Below are 19,015 nucleotides of genomic sequence, written 5' to 3'. Positions count from 1 at the left end.
TAAGAGTTGTACACTGGAGTCCTGTTAGTTAATGATATCTGCAGCTTTAACCACTTCAATATCAGATACTTTCAACCCCTTCCTGCCCAGGCCGAATTTCAGATTTCAGCGTTGTTACACATTAAATGACAATTGTGTAGTCATTCAACACTGTACTCATATCACATTTTTATCACTTTGTTCATACAAATATATCTTCTTTTTTTTTTGCTAAAAAAATGAAAAAAAAGACTGACTGATTTTTTTTAATTCTTTGTTTCTGGTATAAAGTGTTGCAAATAATTAATCTGTCTTCCTAAATTTAAGTCTAAATGTATACTGCTACATTTCTTTGGTAAAAACAACCCAAATCAATGTATAATATTTAGTCTGTAGAAAAGTTATGAACGAGTCCACAAACTATGGGATAGAAATCTGAAAATGGATCAGTCCTGCTGTACCAATGGCTGATCTCATTTGTTGAGGGTCAAAAATGCCAGCACAGTACAAATATCCCCCAAATGACCAATTTTTGGAAAGTGGACAGTCCACCTTATTTAGTAAGAGGTATGGCATGTTTTTGAAGTTGTAATTTTTTGGTCGCAACTTTTTGGAAAATTAAGAAATTGCCAAAAAAAGCTTTTTTCCCAATTGTTTTCATTTTTATCTTTACATACTGTCACTAGGGCAGTGCAGCAGCATCATATAACTGGTGTGGCGGTGATCAGGGACACTGACTAGTGACAGTATGTAAAAGAGAAAAAAATTCTAATTTTTTTCAAGTTTAAAAAAAAAAATTTTTGACTTTTTTTCTTTTTTTTAATGACTGTGACCAGAGCAATGCGGTGTTATCATAGTAATACTGTATTACTCTTGGGAAATTATCAGGAGTTATTTTTTTTTTTTTACACATTATGATCACTCATAACAGTGAATATCACAGTTATAAACAACCATTTTTACTGAATGAAATTGATTAATTCAGTATGTATTATTGTGATTGGCCACAGCTAACCACATGGTACAGATGGGCTCTGGTTGGCCATTTCTGTATTATGTGGTCACTGTGACCAATCACAGTGAGCAACACAATAGTACACATTGAACGGCATGAATGGAAGCCATCCAATGTACAATTGCCATGTGATCTTCTGTGGCTGGTCACAATAATCACATGGTGCCGGACACGGCTTGGTGCAGTGATCTGTCATCGCTGTGTCTGGTGGCCATAGCAGGTGACAGATGGCACCACAGCAAGGCCCATGGGGCCAGCACGAGGTGCATTCTGGGGAGGATGCTGTTAAATCGCTCAAAACCAGCAATACTGATTTATTGGTGGTGTGTGAATTATAAGTTTGAAAATAATAAATGATTCAGCTTGTGATATTCAGGTCACCACGCACTTGTGAAGGTCTCCCTCATCCTACTGATGATGAAACACATGGCCATATGCTGGTGTAGATACCCTTATTTGGACCTTATTATTATTTCTTAAAAAGACACTGTCACCTTGCCTATGCAGAGGAAAGAGACAATGGAAGTTATTTACTAAGGCTTGAGATTGCAAAACCTGGTGCAACTCTGCATATAAACCAATCAGCTTCCAGGTGTTATTGCCAAAGCTTAATTGAACAAGCTGAAGTTGGAAAAAGATTGGCTACCATTCACAGGTAAACCAAATCTGGGTGCATCAGTTTTAGTAAATCCGCCTTAATGTGTTTGCATACAAATTTGTATATTAACCTTACCAGTGATCCCTGGCTGCTCCTACTCTGCATCCAACAATATTACCTGTCAATTCCAGGTATTGTGGAGCATCTGATCTCCTGTAATGGGTCACTGCTTGGGTCTAGTAGGCAATTGCAAGCTCTGAGCATTACTACATGACCAAGAGAGTGACATCAGTGCTCTTGTGGGTTGCCAACAGAAGTTATTTCAACACCGGCTGCAACAGAGCAAGGGGCAGCAAGGGAGCACCAGAATATAATGAAGTCGGTGGTTGTTTGCAGAGGCACTGCCACTTTACCCTGTGTGGCCAAGGTAACAGTGTCTCTAATGCTGGAGATCTGTGGACAATATAACATGAACAAGGTTCACCTACTGTACATACAAATAAATGCCAAAGTGCTTTCTTTATGCAACAGTAACAACACAAAGCCTAGTTTATGCTGTGCCATTTATAATTAATTACTTTGCCCCCCCCCATAGATTTAATGGAAGAGCTAACCTATACAGAATGAGAAACTACCATATTTTTCGCTCCATAAGACCCACTTTTTCCCCCCAAAAAGGGGGGGAAATGTTAGTGCGTCTTATGGAGCGAATATGGAGTGGCCGGTCCAGTATTTCCACCGCCGCCGTGTCAGAATACCGGGCTGGCTGCTCAGCTCTGCAGCAGGACCTTATGGAGATGACTGCTGACCTTCCTCAGAGTTGTTCTTTGACCTTACCTGTTCCTCTATCCAGCGGCGCGCTGTCTTCCCGGCTTCTCTAGTGTCGGCGCCGGGCTTGACACCCGGGTGCCAAGTGCGCATGCGCAGGAAGCGGTGCTTTTTGTGAATGGTAAGGCTGTACCTGGGACACATGACAGATCCCAGAAGCCGCCGGACCAATCACAAAGCGCAAGTGCTTCTCGCTCATGCGCACTGGGCATCCGGCTGTCATGCCGAGCGCCGAAACTACAGAAGCCGGGAAGACAGCGCGCGGCTGGATAGAGGAACAGGTAAGGTCAAAGTAAGAGCGGGTACCTGTCAAATTCAGGTATCCGCTCCCCCCCTCCCCAAAGGTCAGCAGTCATCTCCTGTACTGTCCGCAGTCTCTGGTCATCCCTGTGCTGTCCGCAGTCTCTGGTCATCTCCTGTACTATGTCTGCAGTCCATAAGTTCAGAATTTGTTTTTTCCTGTTTTCTGCCTCTAAAACCTATGTGCGTCTTATGGAGCGAAAAATACAGTAATTTTCATGACTGAAAGATACTAGCATTAAACATTAAGTTATTAGAAGCAAATTATCAGTCAAAATGTTCGCAATTGTATACCTATTCAATTTATAATGTATTAATAATGCAATTTTGGTTAAATGAACGAGTACCATTTTCTCGTAGGGTTTCAGGGAACCACAGTGTCTTTGGCCTGTCTGAAAATTCCTCAGCGTGGTGAATTAGAGCATCTTTCACAGCATCATATCCACAGAGGACAACTACTTTCTCCGTTCCTATTTGGGCACCTATTACTGGACCATATGTCTTGGATAACTGCAAATTAAATAAAATAATGGGAGTATGAAAAATAGTTATTTTCATTTTAATACTCATCTATAAATTACAGTATTAAAAAAAATCTGCAGGTGAAGAAAAGTAAAATTATAAATTAGGTGTTTTACATTCATTAGAATCTGAAGTTCATTATAGTTTATTGTGATAAATTTGAAATTTTAATAAATGAAATACAGCCCATTCATATTTTTTATTTTTTATGAATGGTCTTGTACAGCATGTGCATAAGCCCAGTGATTCAGGTAAGGTAATTAGAGTTCATTGTGCTGCTGACAGTAAATTCTTTTGACAAGTCAGTAGTGGAATGTACTGTATGTAAACAAATTAATTCCTGAAGTGTCAGGGATCTGCAGTCAGCACATTTGGAGCTCATGTATACTTCTGCTCCTAAATGTGAGTTTAGGAGCTTTCAGACTTTTTTTTTTTGCCCAAGCCCCAAAACTCAACTCAATAAAAGCCAATGTGTCCATGCAAACATAGGCTTTTGTCAGAGTTTAGCAGCAACAGCGTTTAAGGGCAGTTAAACGTTCCTGTCCTGAACACAGAAGAATCGCATTCAGGAGAGAAGCGTTTTGACCAGAAACTGCAAAATGAGGCAACAATGCATGTAAACAGCCCTAAGTGCTATTCTGACCAATGAAATGAATAAATGCCCAAGAATTAACATGGCTAAATGTGGCTAAATGCAGCTTAACGTGATAGCACATTTACACAAATTTCTGCAGTCTTTAGCATTTTTTAGCAGCCAGGAAAGCTTGGCTTCTAAAGGAGCTTAAATGTACATGTAGCCATAGGTGTCTGTTGCCATTTCATGTTGACCTTTCTCACTTACCTCCTCCCCCTCACTCCCCCTTTCTGTCGGGATCCCTCAAGGCTCTGTCCTCGGGCCACTTCTCTTCTCCATCTACACCTCCTCCCTTGGACAACTGATACACTCTCATGGCTTCAGCTACCACCTCTATGCCAATGACACGCAAATCTATCTCTCGACCCCTCGCCTCACCCCTTCAGTCTCTGCCTGAATCACTAGCCTGCTGAACGACATATCAGATTGGATGTCGCTCCACTTCCTCAAACTGAACCTCTCCAAAACTGAGCTCCTAGTCTTCCCCCCAGCCTGCACACCACCCCCCACTGACTTCTCCATCACGTCCATCAATGCCACCATCAGGCCCACCCCGCAAGCCAGAGTACTTGGTGTCACTCTTGACTCCAATCTATCCTTCCTGCCCCAAGTCCAATCGCTAACAAACTTGTGCAGACTCCACCTCTGCAACATCACCAAAATCCGCACGTTCCTAACTCCATAAACCACTAAACAGCTCATCCACTTCCTCATCATATCACGACTTGATTACTGCAACTCCCTCCTCACTGGCCTCCCTCACCACAGACAATCCCCGCTTCAGTCGATCCTGAATACGGCAGCTAGACTCATCCACCTTGCCAACCGCTCCGTTTCCGCCACTCCCCCTCTGCCAATCCCTCCACTGGCTTCCGATTGCCCAACGGATCAAGTTCAAAATGCTTACACTGACGTACAAAGCTGTCCATAATACCGCCCCAAACTACATCACTGACCTAATATCCAAATACCACTCAAAACGCACTCTCCGCTCCTCACAAGACCTCCTTCTCTCTAGTTCCCTGGTCTCCTTCTCCCATGCCCGCCTCCAGGACTTCTCCAGGGCATCACCCATCCTCTGGAACTCCCTACCCCAATCCATCAGACTATCACCTACTCTCCTCTCCTTTTGGCGCACCCTGAAAACCCACCTCTTCAGGGAAGCCTACCCCGCCCCCTGCTAATTGCTGATCTCCTCCACTCTTTATTTAATTTTCCTTGTAAGTGATTGGGCATTCTTCGCAAAGTGAAACTTCACCTCATTTACTAAGCTCTGGGGAAAATACCCTTGTAAAGTGAACAGTCTAACTGAATTTTGAAAAAACAACCCCAATATTTGCAACACAGTCCCTTGTCTTAAAACAACAGGGTGTGATATGGCAATGCTATGTAAAATACATTTTTTTAAAGCTGCCCACTTATTGAACTTAGCTTCAAATTGTTGTTTGAGTATGGGTTACAAAATTCGACCACAACAAATGTTCTAGAAATTTGAGAATTTGAAATCATGTTCAACCCAAATTGGATTCGCAATACCAAGCAACATATTACCTCTATAAATGTCTTATGTGGTTTCTTCATGTCAATGCTGAATGCATTTCCAATGACTGGCCATGGTTTGGGCCCAGGTGGGAAGTTCTTGTACTTGTCTTGCTTCTGGCTGTTGTATATATAGGCCAAGAAAAGTATGACAACAACGGACAGAAGAATCGTCACAGGGTCAACTGGAAACATTGTCCTGTAATATCTAGAGAGGAGGAATAAATGCATTGTGGGTAATGTATGAAGAAACATATATTAAAGAACCTAATGGTTCTCAAACACATTTTGATAAATGAGGGATTTTTTTTCCAATCAATCTCTTCAGATAGGAATAATCAATCTATAGTCGACAAACCTTTCAATTGATATGTCACACACAGAAAGATGGATTTTGATCAATAGTTAAGATGATCACAAAAGCAATCCATAGCAGATTGTGGTATAGCAAGGTATAGCAGCACCTGACAGGCATTTAGGAGGCTATACTGCAGCCTCTTGATACCTGTTTTTTTTTTAAACTGCTGAGTGGCAATTTTACATTGCAGGAACTGTAAGCCAAGCATTTGTCTAAGGTTTGCAGTGCAGCACCTTTGATCTCAATGTGCGAGTTTGACAAGTGGTGCCACCTGTGAAACTCTGCAGCCCGAGTTATTATACCCAAAGTAGGGTCGCTTACATTTTGTAACTTAAAAACAGGCTCATCAATTTGTCAGGAACACCAAGATGGAAGTCAGCCAAATACAGGAGCCAGATCTCATGCCAGTCTTTCTCCCAGGGAATAGAATGGATGCTGACCACTTATTTCCTGAATGTCGGTGGAACGCAGCATGGAGAGCGGTGGCAGCGGGGATGATGTCATGAAGAAAGCAGCCAACATCCATTCTATTCCCCGGGGAGAAAGACAGGTGTGAGATCCTACTCCTGTATTTGAACTTCCATCTTGACATGCCTGACATATTGATGAGCCTACACAAATTCTAACAGCAATTCTTTCTCCGGCTGTCAGTGGCACTCATTGGGTAACTGCAGCCGCAAAATAAGGAAGTTCCACCTAAAAATCTACATCAAACCCTTTGGGTCTGGAATTAATTTTAAGGTGGTAGTTCAGACACAAAAAAAAAAGGAAAAAAGCATGGCCCCACAAAATTCATACCAAACTCTCATCCATATATGTAGCGTGGCTGGCCGTGATGTAATTCTATTGGAAACTCCATGCATTTCTTGACTGCGTGGCATCTTGCATACTAGCAACCATGATATAATAATTTGCCAGGAAGCAACTGGCCAGCACTCGCAGCATCCTTGAATATTATGACAATGTTTATGACTTCCTGCAGCAACCAGAGGTCTTCAATGGCAAATTAACTGCTTAATTTGCCTTTTTGATCAAAACCCTGTCACTGCAAACTCAAACCTCATTCCTAATCAGGATTTGTAATATACACTATATTGACAAAAGTATTAGGATACCACTCCAAATCATTGGATTCAGGTGTTCCAATCACCTCCATGGTGACCGGTGTATAAAATCAAGCACCTAGACATGCAGACATTTGTGAAAGAATGGGTCACACTTAGGAGCTCAGTTAATTCAAGTGTGGTACCGTGATAGGTTGCTACCTGTGCAGTATGTTCATCTGTGAAATTTCCTTGCTACTAAATATTTCATGGTCAACTATTAGTGGTGTTATCATAAAGTGGAAGCAACTGGGAACAACAGCAACTCACCCACGAAGTGGTAGGCCATGTAAAATGACAGAGCGGAATCAGAGCATGCTGAAGCGTACAGTGCGCAGAAGCTGCCAACTGTCTGCAGAGTCAATAGCAAAAAACTGTGCATAGAGAGATTCATGGAATGGGTTCCTATGGCTGAGCAGCTGCATCCAAGCCTTACATCACCAAGTGCAATGCAAAGCGTCGGATGCAGTGGTGTAAAGCACACTGCCACTGGATTCTAGAGCAGTGGAGATGTGTTCTCTGGAGTGATGAATCACGCTTCTCTGTCTGGCAATCTGATGGATGTTTCTGAGTTTGGTGGTTGCCAGGAGAAAGGCACTTGCCTGACTGCATTGTGCCAAGTGTAGTTTGGTGGAGGGGGGATTATGGTGAGGGGTTGTTTTTCAGGAGTTAGGCTTTGCCTCTTAGTTCTAGTGAAGGGAACTCTTAAGGCGTCCGCATGCCATGACATTTTGGACAATTTCATGCTCCCAACTTTGTTGCACCTTTCTGTTCCAACATGACTGCGCACCAGTGCACAAAGCAAAGTCCATAAAAACATAGATGAGCGAGTATGGGGTGAAGGAACTTGCCTGGCCTGCACAGAGTCCTGACCTCAACCCAATAGAATATCTTTGGGATGAATTAGAGCAGAGACTGCGAGCCAGGCCTTCTCGGCCGACATCAGTGCCTGACCTCGCATGCGCTTCTGGAAGAATGGTCAAACACTCCCACAGACACACTCCTAAACCTTGCGGACAGTCTTCCCAGAAGAGCTGAAGCTGTTATAAATGCAAAGGGTGGGCCAACTCAATATTGAACCCTACAGACTAAGACTGGGATGCCATTTAAGTTCATGTGCGTGTAAAGGCAGTCGTCCCAATACTTTTAGCAATATAGTGTATCTTTAAAAGCTCTGGGCAGATAGAAAATATGAGTAGTATAAATACTATAAGTAAAGAGAGAAAAAATACAAAAATTAACACAGCTCTGTAATCATCAATGTATTATTAAATGTATTTTTTAAATGCAATCAGTATAATGCTTCATATACACTGGCAGCTCCTGACATTTTTAGCCAAAGCTCCTAAATAGAGACGAGCGAAGTATTCAAAAATTCGATTCGACTGATTCGGCGAATTCTTGGAAAAAATTCTATTCGAGTCAAATATTTTCGCTGTGAATTTAACTTAAAAAGGGTGTTTCTAGGCTTCAGAGAGACTTTATATTAGTGCAGAACACTGTACCTTTAATTTAAATGCCCTTGGAGTCTGCTGGGGAAGAGAAATAATACTGTCAGTCAGTATGACATGCAGATGAGTGCCGTCGATCTTAGAATCACCGCACACTTCACTCATTTGGCCAGTCACGGGGCCAAAACCAGTGTTTGGAGCCACAGTGTGGCGGTGGAGGCAGCAGCAATGGGAGGCCATACAGCACCCTATGACAAAATGGAAACCAGCAGGAGTGTGAGGAGACCTGAAAGTGGCACATGGCAGAGTGGGAGCAATGGGAGGCGGTACAGGGACCCATGACACACTGTGGACCAAGCAGCAGCGTGACGAGGCGGTCCGGGGTCCCATGGCAGATTTGGGGCCTGGCAGCACCTATAGGAGGCCTGTAATCTGCCAGCAACCTATGACAAAATGGAAACCAGCAGGACTGTGAGGAGACCTGAAAGTGGCACATGGCAGAGTGGGAGCAATGGGAGGCGGTACAGGGACCCATGACACACTGTGGACCCAGCAGCAGCGTGACGAGGCGGTCCGGGGGCCCATGGCAGATTTGGGGCCTGGCAGCACCTATGGGAGGCCTGTAATCTGCCAGCAACCTATGACAAAATGGAAACCAGCAGGAGTGTGAGGAGACCTGAAAGTGGCACATGGCAGAGTGGGAGCAATGGGAGGCGGTACAGGGACCCATGACACACTGTGGACCCAGCAGCAGCGTGACGAGGCGGTCCGGGGGCCCATGGCAGATTTGGGGCCTGGCAGCACCTATGGGAGGCCTGTAATCTGCCAGCAACCTATGACAAAATGGAAACCAGCAGGAGTGTGAGGAGACCTGAAAGTGGCACATGGCAGAGTGGGAGCAATGGGAGGCGGTACAGGGACCCATGACACACTGTGGACCCAGCAGCAGCGTGACGAGGCGGTCCGGGGGCCCATGGCAGATTTGGGGCCTGGCAGCACCTATGGGAGGCCTGTAATCTGCCAGCAACCTATGACAAAATGGAAACCAGCAGGAGTGTGAGGAGACCTGAAAGTGGCACATGGCAGAGTGGGAGCAATGGGAGGCGGTACAGGGACCCATGACACACTGTGGACCCAGCAGCAGCGTGACGAGGCGGTCCGGGGGCCCATGGCAGATTTGGGGCCTGGCAGCACCTATGGGAGGCCTGTAAACTGCCAGCAACCTATGACAAAATGGAAACCAGCAGGAGTGTGAGGAGACCTGAAAGTGGCACATGGCAGAGTGGGAGCAATGGGAGGCGGTACAGGGACCCATGACACACTGTGGACCTGGCAGCAGCGTGAGGAGGCGGTACAGGGGCCCATGGCAGATTAGGGGCCTGGCAGCAGCTATGGGAGGCCCGTAATCTGCCAGCACCCTATGACAAAATGAAACACACCAGCAGTGTGAGGAGACCTGAAAGTGGCACATGGCATGACACACTGTGGACCTTGCAGCAGCGTGAGGAGGCGGTACAGGGGCCCATGGCAGATTAGGGGCCTGGCAGCAGCTATGGGGGGCCCGTAATCTGCCAGCACCCTATGACAAAATGAAACACACCAGCAGTGTGAGGAGACCTGAAAGTGGCACATGGCATGACACACCGTGGACCTTGCAGCAGCGTGAGGAGGCGGTACAGGGGCCCATGGCAGATTAGGGGCCTGGCAGCAGCTATGGGAGGCCCGTAATCTGCCAGCACCCTATGACAAAATGAAACACACCAGCAGTGTGAGGAGACCTGAAAGTGGCACATAGCATGACACACTGTGGACCTTGCAGCAGCGTGAGGAGGCGGTACAGGGGCCCATGGCAGATTAGGGGCCTGGCAGCAGCAATAGGAGGCCCGTAATCTGCCAGCACGCTATGACAAAATGAAACACACCAGCAGTGTGAGGAGACCTGAAAGTGGCACATGGCATGACACACTGTGGACCTTGCAGCAGCGTGAGGAGGCGGTACTGGGGCCCATGGCAGATTAGGGGCCTGGCAGCAGCTATGGGAGGCCCGTAATCTGCCAGCACCCTATGACAAAATGAAACACACCAGCAGTGTGAGGAGACCTGAAAGTGGCACATGGCATGACACACTGTGGACCTTGCAGCAGCGTGAGGAGGCGGTACAGGGGCCCATGGCAGATTAGGGGCCTGGCCGCAGCAATGTGAGGCACGTAATCTGCCAGCATCCTATGACAAAATGAAACACACCAGCAGTGTGAGGAGACCTGAAAGTGGCACATGGCATGACACACTGTGGACCTTGCAGCAGCGTGAGGAGGCGGTACAGGGGCCCATGGCAGATTAGGGGCCTGGCAGCAGCTATGGGGGGCCCGTAATCTGCCAGCACCCTATGACAAAATGAAACACACCAGCAGTGTGAGGAGACCTGAAAGTGGCACATGGCATGACACACCGTGGACCTTGCAGCAGCGTGAGGAGGCGGTACAGGGGCCCATGGCAGATTAGGGGCCTGGCAGCAGCTATGGGAGGCCCGTAATCTGCCAGCACCCTATGACAAAATGAAACACACCAGCAGTGTGAGGAGACCTGAAAGTGGCACATGGCATGACACACTGTGGACCTTGCAGCAGCGTGAGGAGGCGGTACAGGGGCCCATGGCAGATTAGGGGCCTGGCCGCAGCAATGTGAGGCCCGTAATCTGCCAGCATCCTATGACAAAATGGAACCCAGCAGCAGTGTGAGGAGACCTGATAGTGGCACATGGCAGAGTGTGGCGTTGGAGATAGCAACAATGGGAGGCGGTACAGGGACCCATGAGACACTGTGGACCTGGCAGCAGCGTGAGGAGGCGGTACAGGGGCCCATGGCAGATTAGGGGCCTGGCCGCAGCAATGTGAGGCACGTAATCTGCCAGCATCCTATGACAAAATGAAACACACCAGCAGTGTGAGGAGACCTGAAAGTGGCACATGGCATGACACACTGTGGACCTTGCAGCAGCGTGAGGAGGCGGTACAGGGGCCCATGGCAGATTAGGGGCCTGGTCGCAGCAATGTGAGGCCCGTAATCTGCCAGCATCCTATGACAAAATGGAACCCAGCAGCAGTGTGAGGAGACCTGATAGTGGCATATGGCAGAGTGTGGCGTTGGAGACAGCAGCAATGGGAGGCGGTACAGGGACCCATGACACACTGTGGACCTGGCAGCAGCGTGAGGAGGCGGTACAGGGGCCCATGGCAGATTAGGGGCCTGGCCGCAGCAATGTGAGGCACGTAATCTGCCAGCATCCTATGACAAAATGAAACACACCAGCAGTGTGAGGAGACCTGAAAGTGGCACATGGCATGACACACTGTGGACCTTGCAGCAGCGTGAGGAGGCGGTACAGGGGCCCATGGCAGATTAGGGGCCTGGCAGCAGCTATGGGAGGCCTGTAATCTGCCAGCACCCTATGACAAAATGGAACCCAGCAGCAGTGTGCGGAGACCTGAAAGTGGCACATGGCAGGGGCATGATTCATGGCGGATTTAGTCAGTTGTGTCAGGAACTGGTGGTTTGAAATCCAGACTAATCCACGCCTGATTCATTTTCACAAACGTGAGTCTCTCCACACTTTGGTTGGACAGTCGTGTCCTCCGCGGAGTTACAATACCTCCTGCCGCACTAAACACGCGCTCCGATGCCACGGTACTGGCCGGGCATGACAGCCTTTCAAGGGCAAATTCAGCTAGTTGGGGCCAAAGGTCAAGTTTCGTTGCCCAGTAGTCAAGGGGATAGTCTACCTCGGTTGGCAGGGTGCTGTCCAAGTAGGCCCAAGCCTGTTGTTTGAGCTCCTGCTCCAGGTCCACCTGATGCTGCTGCTGCTGCTGCGGCTGGTTAGTAGTTTCCTCACTGCGCTGGTGAAGAAAGCTACTCATCATCGACTGCAGACTGAGGCAGCCGCTGCTGGTGGAGCTGCCACTGCTCCTACCACCCCACCCCTCCCCTGCTGCCATGCCAGCGGAACGCGAGCGCACAGGGCCCACAGTGTCTGAGGATGGACGTTGGCGCAGAAAGGCAGAGACCAACTGACTACATAGGTGGTTTTTATAGTACGTAATTTTGGCCTCCCTCTCAGCAGGTGTGAAAAAGGCCACCATTTTGGAACGGTAGCGAGGGTCCAACAAGGTGGACAGCCAAAAGTCATCCCTCTGTCTGATGGTTATTATTCGGCTGTCGCTACGCAAGCAACCGAGCATGCTATGGGCCATTTGTGCCAAGGAATGCGAGGGACTCCTTGCCTCCATCTCCACAGCATACTGCCACGGTGCGTCTGGGTCCTCTGTCTCCTCCTCCTCCTCCTCTACCAGATGCTCCTGCTCCTCCACTCCTGTCCGCTGAGTGGAAAAACCACCCAATTCACTCAATAATTCTTGAGCACAAATGTTCTCCTCTACCTCCTCCTCTTCTTCCTGTCCTGCCCCCACAGGGGTCATGTGGCGTTGAGATCTGTGCGCCACGTCTACCGCACCCTGACCAGCCATTGTTAACAGCATTTGTTCCAGGACGTGCAACAGAGGAATGACGTCGTTCATCCCATAGTCCTGCCGACTCACGAATAGCGTGGCCTCCTCAAAGGGCCTGAGCAAGCGGCAGGTGTCACGCATGAGCTGCCAATGGCTGACATCGAAGTTACACAGGGGAGTACCTTTATCCGCTTGTAACATCAGGAAATCGATAATGGCCTTTCGCTGCTCGTAAAGGCGGTCTAACATGTGTAGGGTTGAATTCCACCTTGTTGCAACGTCGCAGATCAGGCGATGCTGTGGAATTCCGTTCTGCCGCTGCAGCTCAAGGAGGGTGTGCTTTGCGCTGTAGGAATGGCTGAAATGCATGCAAAGTTTACGTGACATTTTAAGGATGTCTTGCAGTGGGATGGTGGATTTTAGGAACCGCTTGACAACCAGATTGAACACGTGAGCCATGCATGGCGCATGGCACAACCTTCCTTGACGCAGAGCAGACACCATGTTCTTTCCGTTGTTGGTCAACATGGTTCCGATTTTCAGTTTGCGCGGAGACAGCCATCTGTCGATTTCTCTGTTCATTACACTCAGAAGTTCCTCCCCTGTGTGACTACGTTCGCCAAGGCATACCAGGTGCAGCACAGCGTGACACCGTTGCGCCCTGCACATGTGATATGCCGGTCGGGTAATGGGACTTGGCACGGGGGTGGCGGCTGAGGACATGACGGAAGAAGAGGTGGTAGAGGCGGACATGTTTGCTGGACCAAGGACGTGCAAACGTGGAGGCAAAAGCGTTGTGACCTGTCCAAGTTGCTGGTGCGGCTGTGCCGGCACCACGTTCACCCAGTGTGCCATAAATGACATGTACTGTCCCTGACCGTAGTTACAGCTCCACACGTCGGCGCTGCCGTGCACTTTGGCAGAGACCGACATGCTCAAAGACTGGCCCACCATCTCTTCTACATGTGAATGCAGGGCTGGCACTGCCTTTTTGGCGAAGAAATGCCGGCTTGGCACTCTCCACCGCGGCGCGGCACAAGCCATCATTTCTTGGAAAGGTGCTGAGTCCACCAGTTGGAAAGGGAGGGACTGCAGCACCAGCAACTTGGACAGGAGGACGTTCAGCTTCTGCACCGTCGGGTGCGTGCTCGCAAACTGTTGTCTCTTGGAAACGGATTCCAAGAAAGACTGCTGACGGAATCCGTGAAGAGGAGTAGCAGGAGAAGGAGCATCTGAACGAGCGGAAGATGCCAACGAGCGACAACTCCCCTCAGCAGAGGTGTTGGAGCCTTGACTGGCTGATAGAGGGCGATTGACGTCGGGTGACGGAGCAAGTAACGGAGCGGGTGATGGAGCGGGGGCTGGGGCAGGCAGAACCGCCGTATCTTTATCACGGTTTTCCCAGGCCACCAAATGGCGACGCTGCATATGCTGACGCAACGCTGTAGTCCCAACATGGGCCCCCTGGCCACGCTTGACTTTCTGGCCACATAGTCGACATACGGCTACGTTTACTTCCTCGGGCGGCTTGACAAAAAATTGCCACACCGCCGAGTAGGAAACTTTGCCCCCGCTACTCCTCACTACCTGACTGCTACTTCCTCCGTGCACACCGGCACCACTACTGGCCGTGGTGGTAGGCTGCAGTGGAGCTGGTGCTCTACTCCGTGGCCGTTTGGCTCCACTGACACTGCTGTGACCCTGCTGCCTCCTGGGCAACCCACCGACTGTTTCGCTCGCTGCCAAGCTGGCACCCTCTTCTCCTGATGATGCGGAAGAAATTGCCTGATGACGACGAGGCTGCCAAGTGCGATCAACCTCCTCATCATCAAGTAGGGTCTCCGCCTCACTACTAGCCCCCTCGGCTGCGTGTGGGTCAGGAGACAGACCTGTCTCTAGACCGGCTACCGAGCCACTCTCCTAGCCAGTACTTCTTCGCCTGGCTGCTGAAGAGGCGGATGTCTCCCCCCGTTCCTGACCGCCCTCTGTTAGCTCTTCCTCACTGTACAGTGGGGCTGAGCCCACAGCATGCGATACTTCGCTTGGTGAGGGAACAGCAAAGGACAGGGGCAGGTAGAGGACACGTGATTTCAGTGGGCTTGCTCCCGGGCCATGCCAACTAACGGTTGTGTCTGACGTACACACCGACCGTTGGCTGTAGGTGTCAGAGGTGACCTGGGAAGAGGAAGACGACCGAGCCAACCAATCGATGACGGCAGGGTTGTCGGTGGAGACACGACCGCTGGATGACACCGGGAGCACTGGCCTCTGGCTGCGACTAGTGCTGCCTCGACCCCTTCCTCTGCTGCCACGTCTGCTCGCTCCTAAAACATTGCCTCCTCTGCCACTCCTCTGCATGTTGTCTGACATACTCTTTAATTCAACGATTCTGTGTCCCTGAGTAACAATTCTGTGTCCCTGAGTAACAATTCTGTGTCTGTCCCTGAGTAACAATTCTGTGGCCCTGAGTAACAATTCTGTGTCCCTCAGTAACAATTCTGTGTCTGAGTAACGTTTCTGTGGCCCTAAGTAACGGTTCTGTGGCCCTCAGTAACAATTCTGTGTCCCTCAGTAACAATTCTGTGTCTGTCCCTGAGTAACAATTCTGTGTCCCTAAGTAACGTTTCTGTGGCCCTAAGTAACGGTTCTGTGGCCCTCAGTAACAATTCTGTGTCCCTGAGTAACGTTTCTGTGGCCCTAAGTAACGGTTCTTTGTCCCTCAGTAACAATTCTGTGTCCCTGAGTAACAATTCTGTGTCTGTCCCTGAGTAACAATTCTGTGGCCCTAAGTAACGGTTCTGTGGCCCTCAGTAACAATTATGTGTCCCGGAGTAACAATTCTGTGTCTGTCCCTGAGTAACAATTCTGTGTCCCTAAGTAACGTTTCTGTGGCCCTAAGTAACGGTTCTGTGGCCCTCAGTAACAATTCTGTGTCCCTGAGTAACGTTTCTGTGGCCTTAAGTAACGGTTCTGTGGCCCTCAGTAACAATTCTGTGTCTGTCCCTGAGTAACAATTCTGTGTCTGTCCCTGAGTAACAATTCTGTGGCCCTAAGTAACGTTTCTGTGGCTCTAAGTAACAGTTCTGTGGCCCTCAGTAACAATTCTGTGTCCCTGAGTAACGTTTCTGTGGCCCTCAGCAACAATTCTGTGTCCCTCAGTAACAATTCTGTGTCTGTCCCTGAGTAACAATTCTGTGTCTGTCCCTGAGTAACAATTCTGTGTCCCTAAGTAACGTTTCTGTGGCCCTAAGTAATGGTTCTGTGGCCCTCAGTAACAATTCTGTGTCTGAGTAACGTTTCTGTGGCCCTAAGTAACGGTTCTGTTGCCCTCAGTAACAATTCTGTGTCCCTCAGAAACAATTCTGTGTCTGTCCCTGAGTAACAATTCTGTGTCCCTAAGTAAAGTTTCTGTGGCCCTAAGTAACGGTTCTGTGGCCCTCAGTAACAATTCTGTGTCCCTGAGTAACGTTTCTGTGGCCCTAAGTAACGGTTCTGTGGCCCTCAGTAACAATTCTGTGTCCCTCAGTAACAATTCTGTGTCTGTCCCTGAGTAACAATTCTGTGGCCCTAAGTAACGTTTCTGTGGCCCTAAGTAACGGTTCTGTGGCCCTCAGTAACAATTCTGTGTCCCTCAGTAACAATTCTCTGTCTGTCCCTGAGTAACAATTCTGTGGCCCTAAGTAACGTTTCTGTGGCCCTAAGTAACGGTTCTGTGGCCCTCAGTAACAATTCTGTGTCCCTGAGTAACGTTTCTGTGGCCCTAAGTAACGGTTCTTTGGCCCTCAGTAACAATTCTGTGTCCCTCAGTAACAATTCTGTGTTTGTCCCTGAGTAACAATTCTGTGGCCCTAAGTAACGGTTCTGTGGCCCTCACTAACAATTCTGTGTCCCTGAGTAATGTTTCTGTGGCCCTAAGTAACGGTTCTGTGGCCCTCAGTAACAATTCTGTGTCCCTGAGTAACGTTTCTGTGGCCCTAAGTAACGGTTCTGTGGCCCTCAGTAACAATTCTGTGTCCCTCAGTAACAATTCTGTGTCTGTCCCTGAGTAACAATTCTGTGGCCCTAAGTAACGTTTCTGTGGCCCTAAGTAACGGTTCTGTGGCCCTCAGTAACAATTATGTGTCCCTGAGTAACGTTTCTGTGGCCCTAAGTAACGGTTCTGTGGCCCTTAGTAACAATTCTGTGTCCCTCAGTAACAATTCTGTGTCTGTCCCTGAGTAACAATTCTGTGGCCCTAAGTAACGTTTCTGTGGCCCTAAGTAACGATTCTGTGGCCCTCAGTAACATTTCTGTGTCCCTGAGTAACGTTTCTGTGGCCCTAAGTAACGTTTCTGTGGCCCTAAGTAACGATTCTGTGGCCCTAAGTAACGTTTCTGTGGCCCTAAGTAACGTTTCTCTGTCCCTAAGTAACGTTTCTGTGGCCCTAAGTAACGTTTCTCTGTCCCTAAGTAACGTTTCTGTGGCCCTAAGTAATGTTTCTCTGTCCCTAAGTAACGTTTATGTGGCCGTAACTCTGTCCCTAATACAGAGAGGTCTGCCTCTCTTGAATGACTGGAGGCAAATGGAGAATTCTAAAATGGCCGCCATTTATAGCTCGACCATTACACAGTGCTGGCTGGCTGGCTGCTGATTGGCTAATGCGATCACATGTCATTAATGAATGCATTATGGGTCAGCGCGCCTTGTCTGCGCGCCTTCCCAGACATCCCCGCTCCGTCGCTGCACATGTCGCCGCCATTTTAGGAAAAATTTTGATTCGCGCATCCGAAGTATGCTAATTTTCGGATTCGGCGCGAATCGAAATTTTTCCAATATTCGAAACGAATTCCACTTCGCCTACTTCGATTCGCTCATCTCTACTCCTAAACTCAGCTCCATAAAAGCCTAGGTGTCCACATACACATAGGCTTTTAGCAGAGTTTAGGAACTGACCTGTTTAAGTGAGGTTAAACCTCCCTCTCCTGAACGCGGAAGAATTGCGTTCAAGATAAGAATGTTTTGACCGCCGACCACAGGAAAATGCAAAACGTAGCAAAAATGCATGTAGCCCAAATTTGAATTAATCATAAGGCTCTTGCAGCCTTTGTGCAGCAGAGCTCAGAGAGCGGGAAAGAGAACCCGAAGAAGTAGCCACTCAAGTCTGCTGCAGTGTAAGAAGCATGCTGATAGGAGAAAGCAAAGAAATATAAACCCTGCCTGAGTTCTCCTCTCCTGCCCTGCTGGACTACTGAACACTTCCATCTTTCTAATTTCAATAACGGGATTTCTGTAGTTTATGAGAAGAAAACTCAGGCAGTGCTGACAACACTTCTTGAGAGCAGAGGTACTGTGTTGTCAGCCCCAAAAATAAATTAGGGGCTCACTGAATCTTTGGCAGATCAACAGGTATTCTTCTGTATTTGCAGATTTCTTTAGAGACAGAACGTGGGGAAATGTACTGTTTTTTTTCTGTTTGCACAGACATACACTTTAAGGTAATAACTACAATCATAATAACTCAAAATATGTTTTAACAAAACTTCACTACAATTTGGACTAATTTTGGATTAAAATGTGTTAATGAAAAATGAAAGACTTACCGATGATCACCGTTGGCAGTATCCTATCTGCAGATCTGGTCTTTGCTCTACCACGTTCCTGCTTTTGTTCTTCTGCTTTTACACTCAGGAGGACTATTTAAACCCTGTGCAGATAATGGTCTTGTATGCATCTCAGATGTACAGTCATTACTCCACCCAGCAATAAATAGTGAACATGAACTAGCAGGTTTTCTATTGTGCAGGTTTGTGACTCACACAATGACTCTGCGAACAGAGGAAATATTGCGGGAATTTGTATTAGGATAAAAGTTGTTGAAATGTGATTCTAACCTCTAGCCTGGTTTTTTAGTCCACATTTCTGTCTTACAAGGTGCATTCCAAAAGCTGCTTGGGTTAGATGAATAAAAATGTATGGTTTAATAATAATATTTAGAAAGGGATGATTTAGGCCCATTCACACTACAATGTACAGTTGCAAGAAAAAGTATGTGAACCCCTTGGGATTACGTGGAGTTTTGCATGAATTGGGCATAAAATGTGCTCTGAACATCATCTAAGTCACAACAATAGAAGAACACAGTCTGCTGAACATAATACTACACAAACATTAGATGTTGCCATGGTTTAATTGCACATAACATGTAAA

At 47.9% G+C, this 19,015-nt stretch overlaps 1 protein-coding gene across 1 annotated transcript in view; it reads right to left on the bottom strand.

The window, feature by feature from the left end:
* LOC149455638 (cytochrome P450 2K4-like) overlaps positions 1–18,482 on the bottom strand; it is a 32,883-nt gene extending 14,401 nt beyond the window's left edge. Inside the window, exons 1-3 of the mRNA XM_089686027.1 lie at positions 18,409–18,482; positions 5,428–5,623; positions 3,068–3,230 (exon numbers count right to left, since the gene is read on the bottom strand). Coding sequence (XP_089542153.1) covers positions 3,068–3,230; positions 5,428–5,610 — 346 coding nt within the window. The 5' untranslated portion in view covers positions 5,611–5,623; positions 18,409–18,482. The remainder of the gene's footprint in view (positions 1–3,067; positions 3,231–5,427; positions 5,624–18,408) is intronic.
* Positions 18,483–19,015: the final 533 nt, after the last annotated feature.

The sequence above is a fragment of the Staurois parvus genome, unplaced genomic scaffold, assembly GCF_062004578.1.
Source record: "Staurois parvus isolate SC_StPar_1 unplaced genomic scaffold, SC_StPar_1.0 ptg000390l, whole genome shotgun sequence".
Taxonomy (NCBI): Eukaryota; Metazoa; Chordata; class Amphibia; order Anura; family Ranidae; genus Staurois; species Staurois parvus.
Note: the sequence above shows the minus strand (reverse complement) of the source record. Positions and strands in the feature narration are given on the sequence as shown.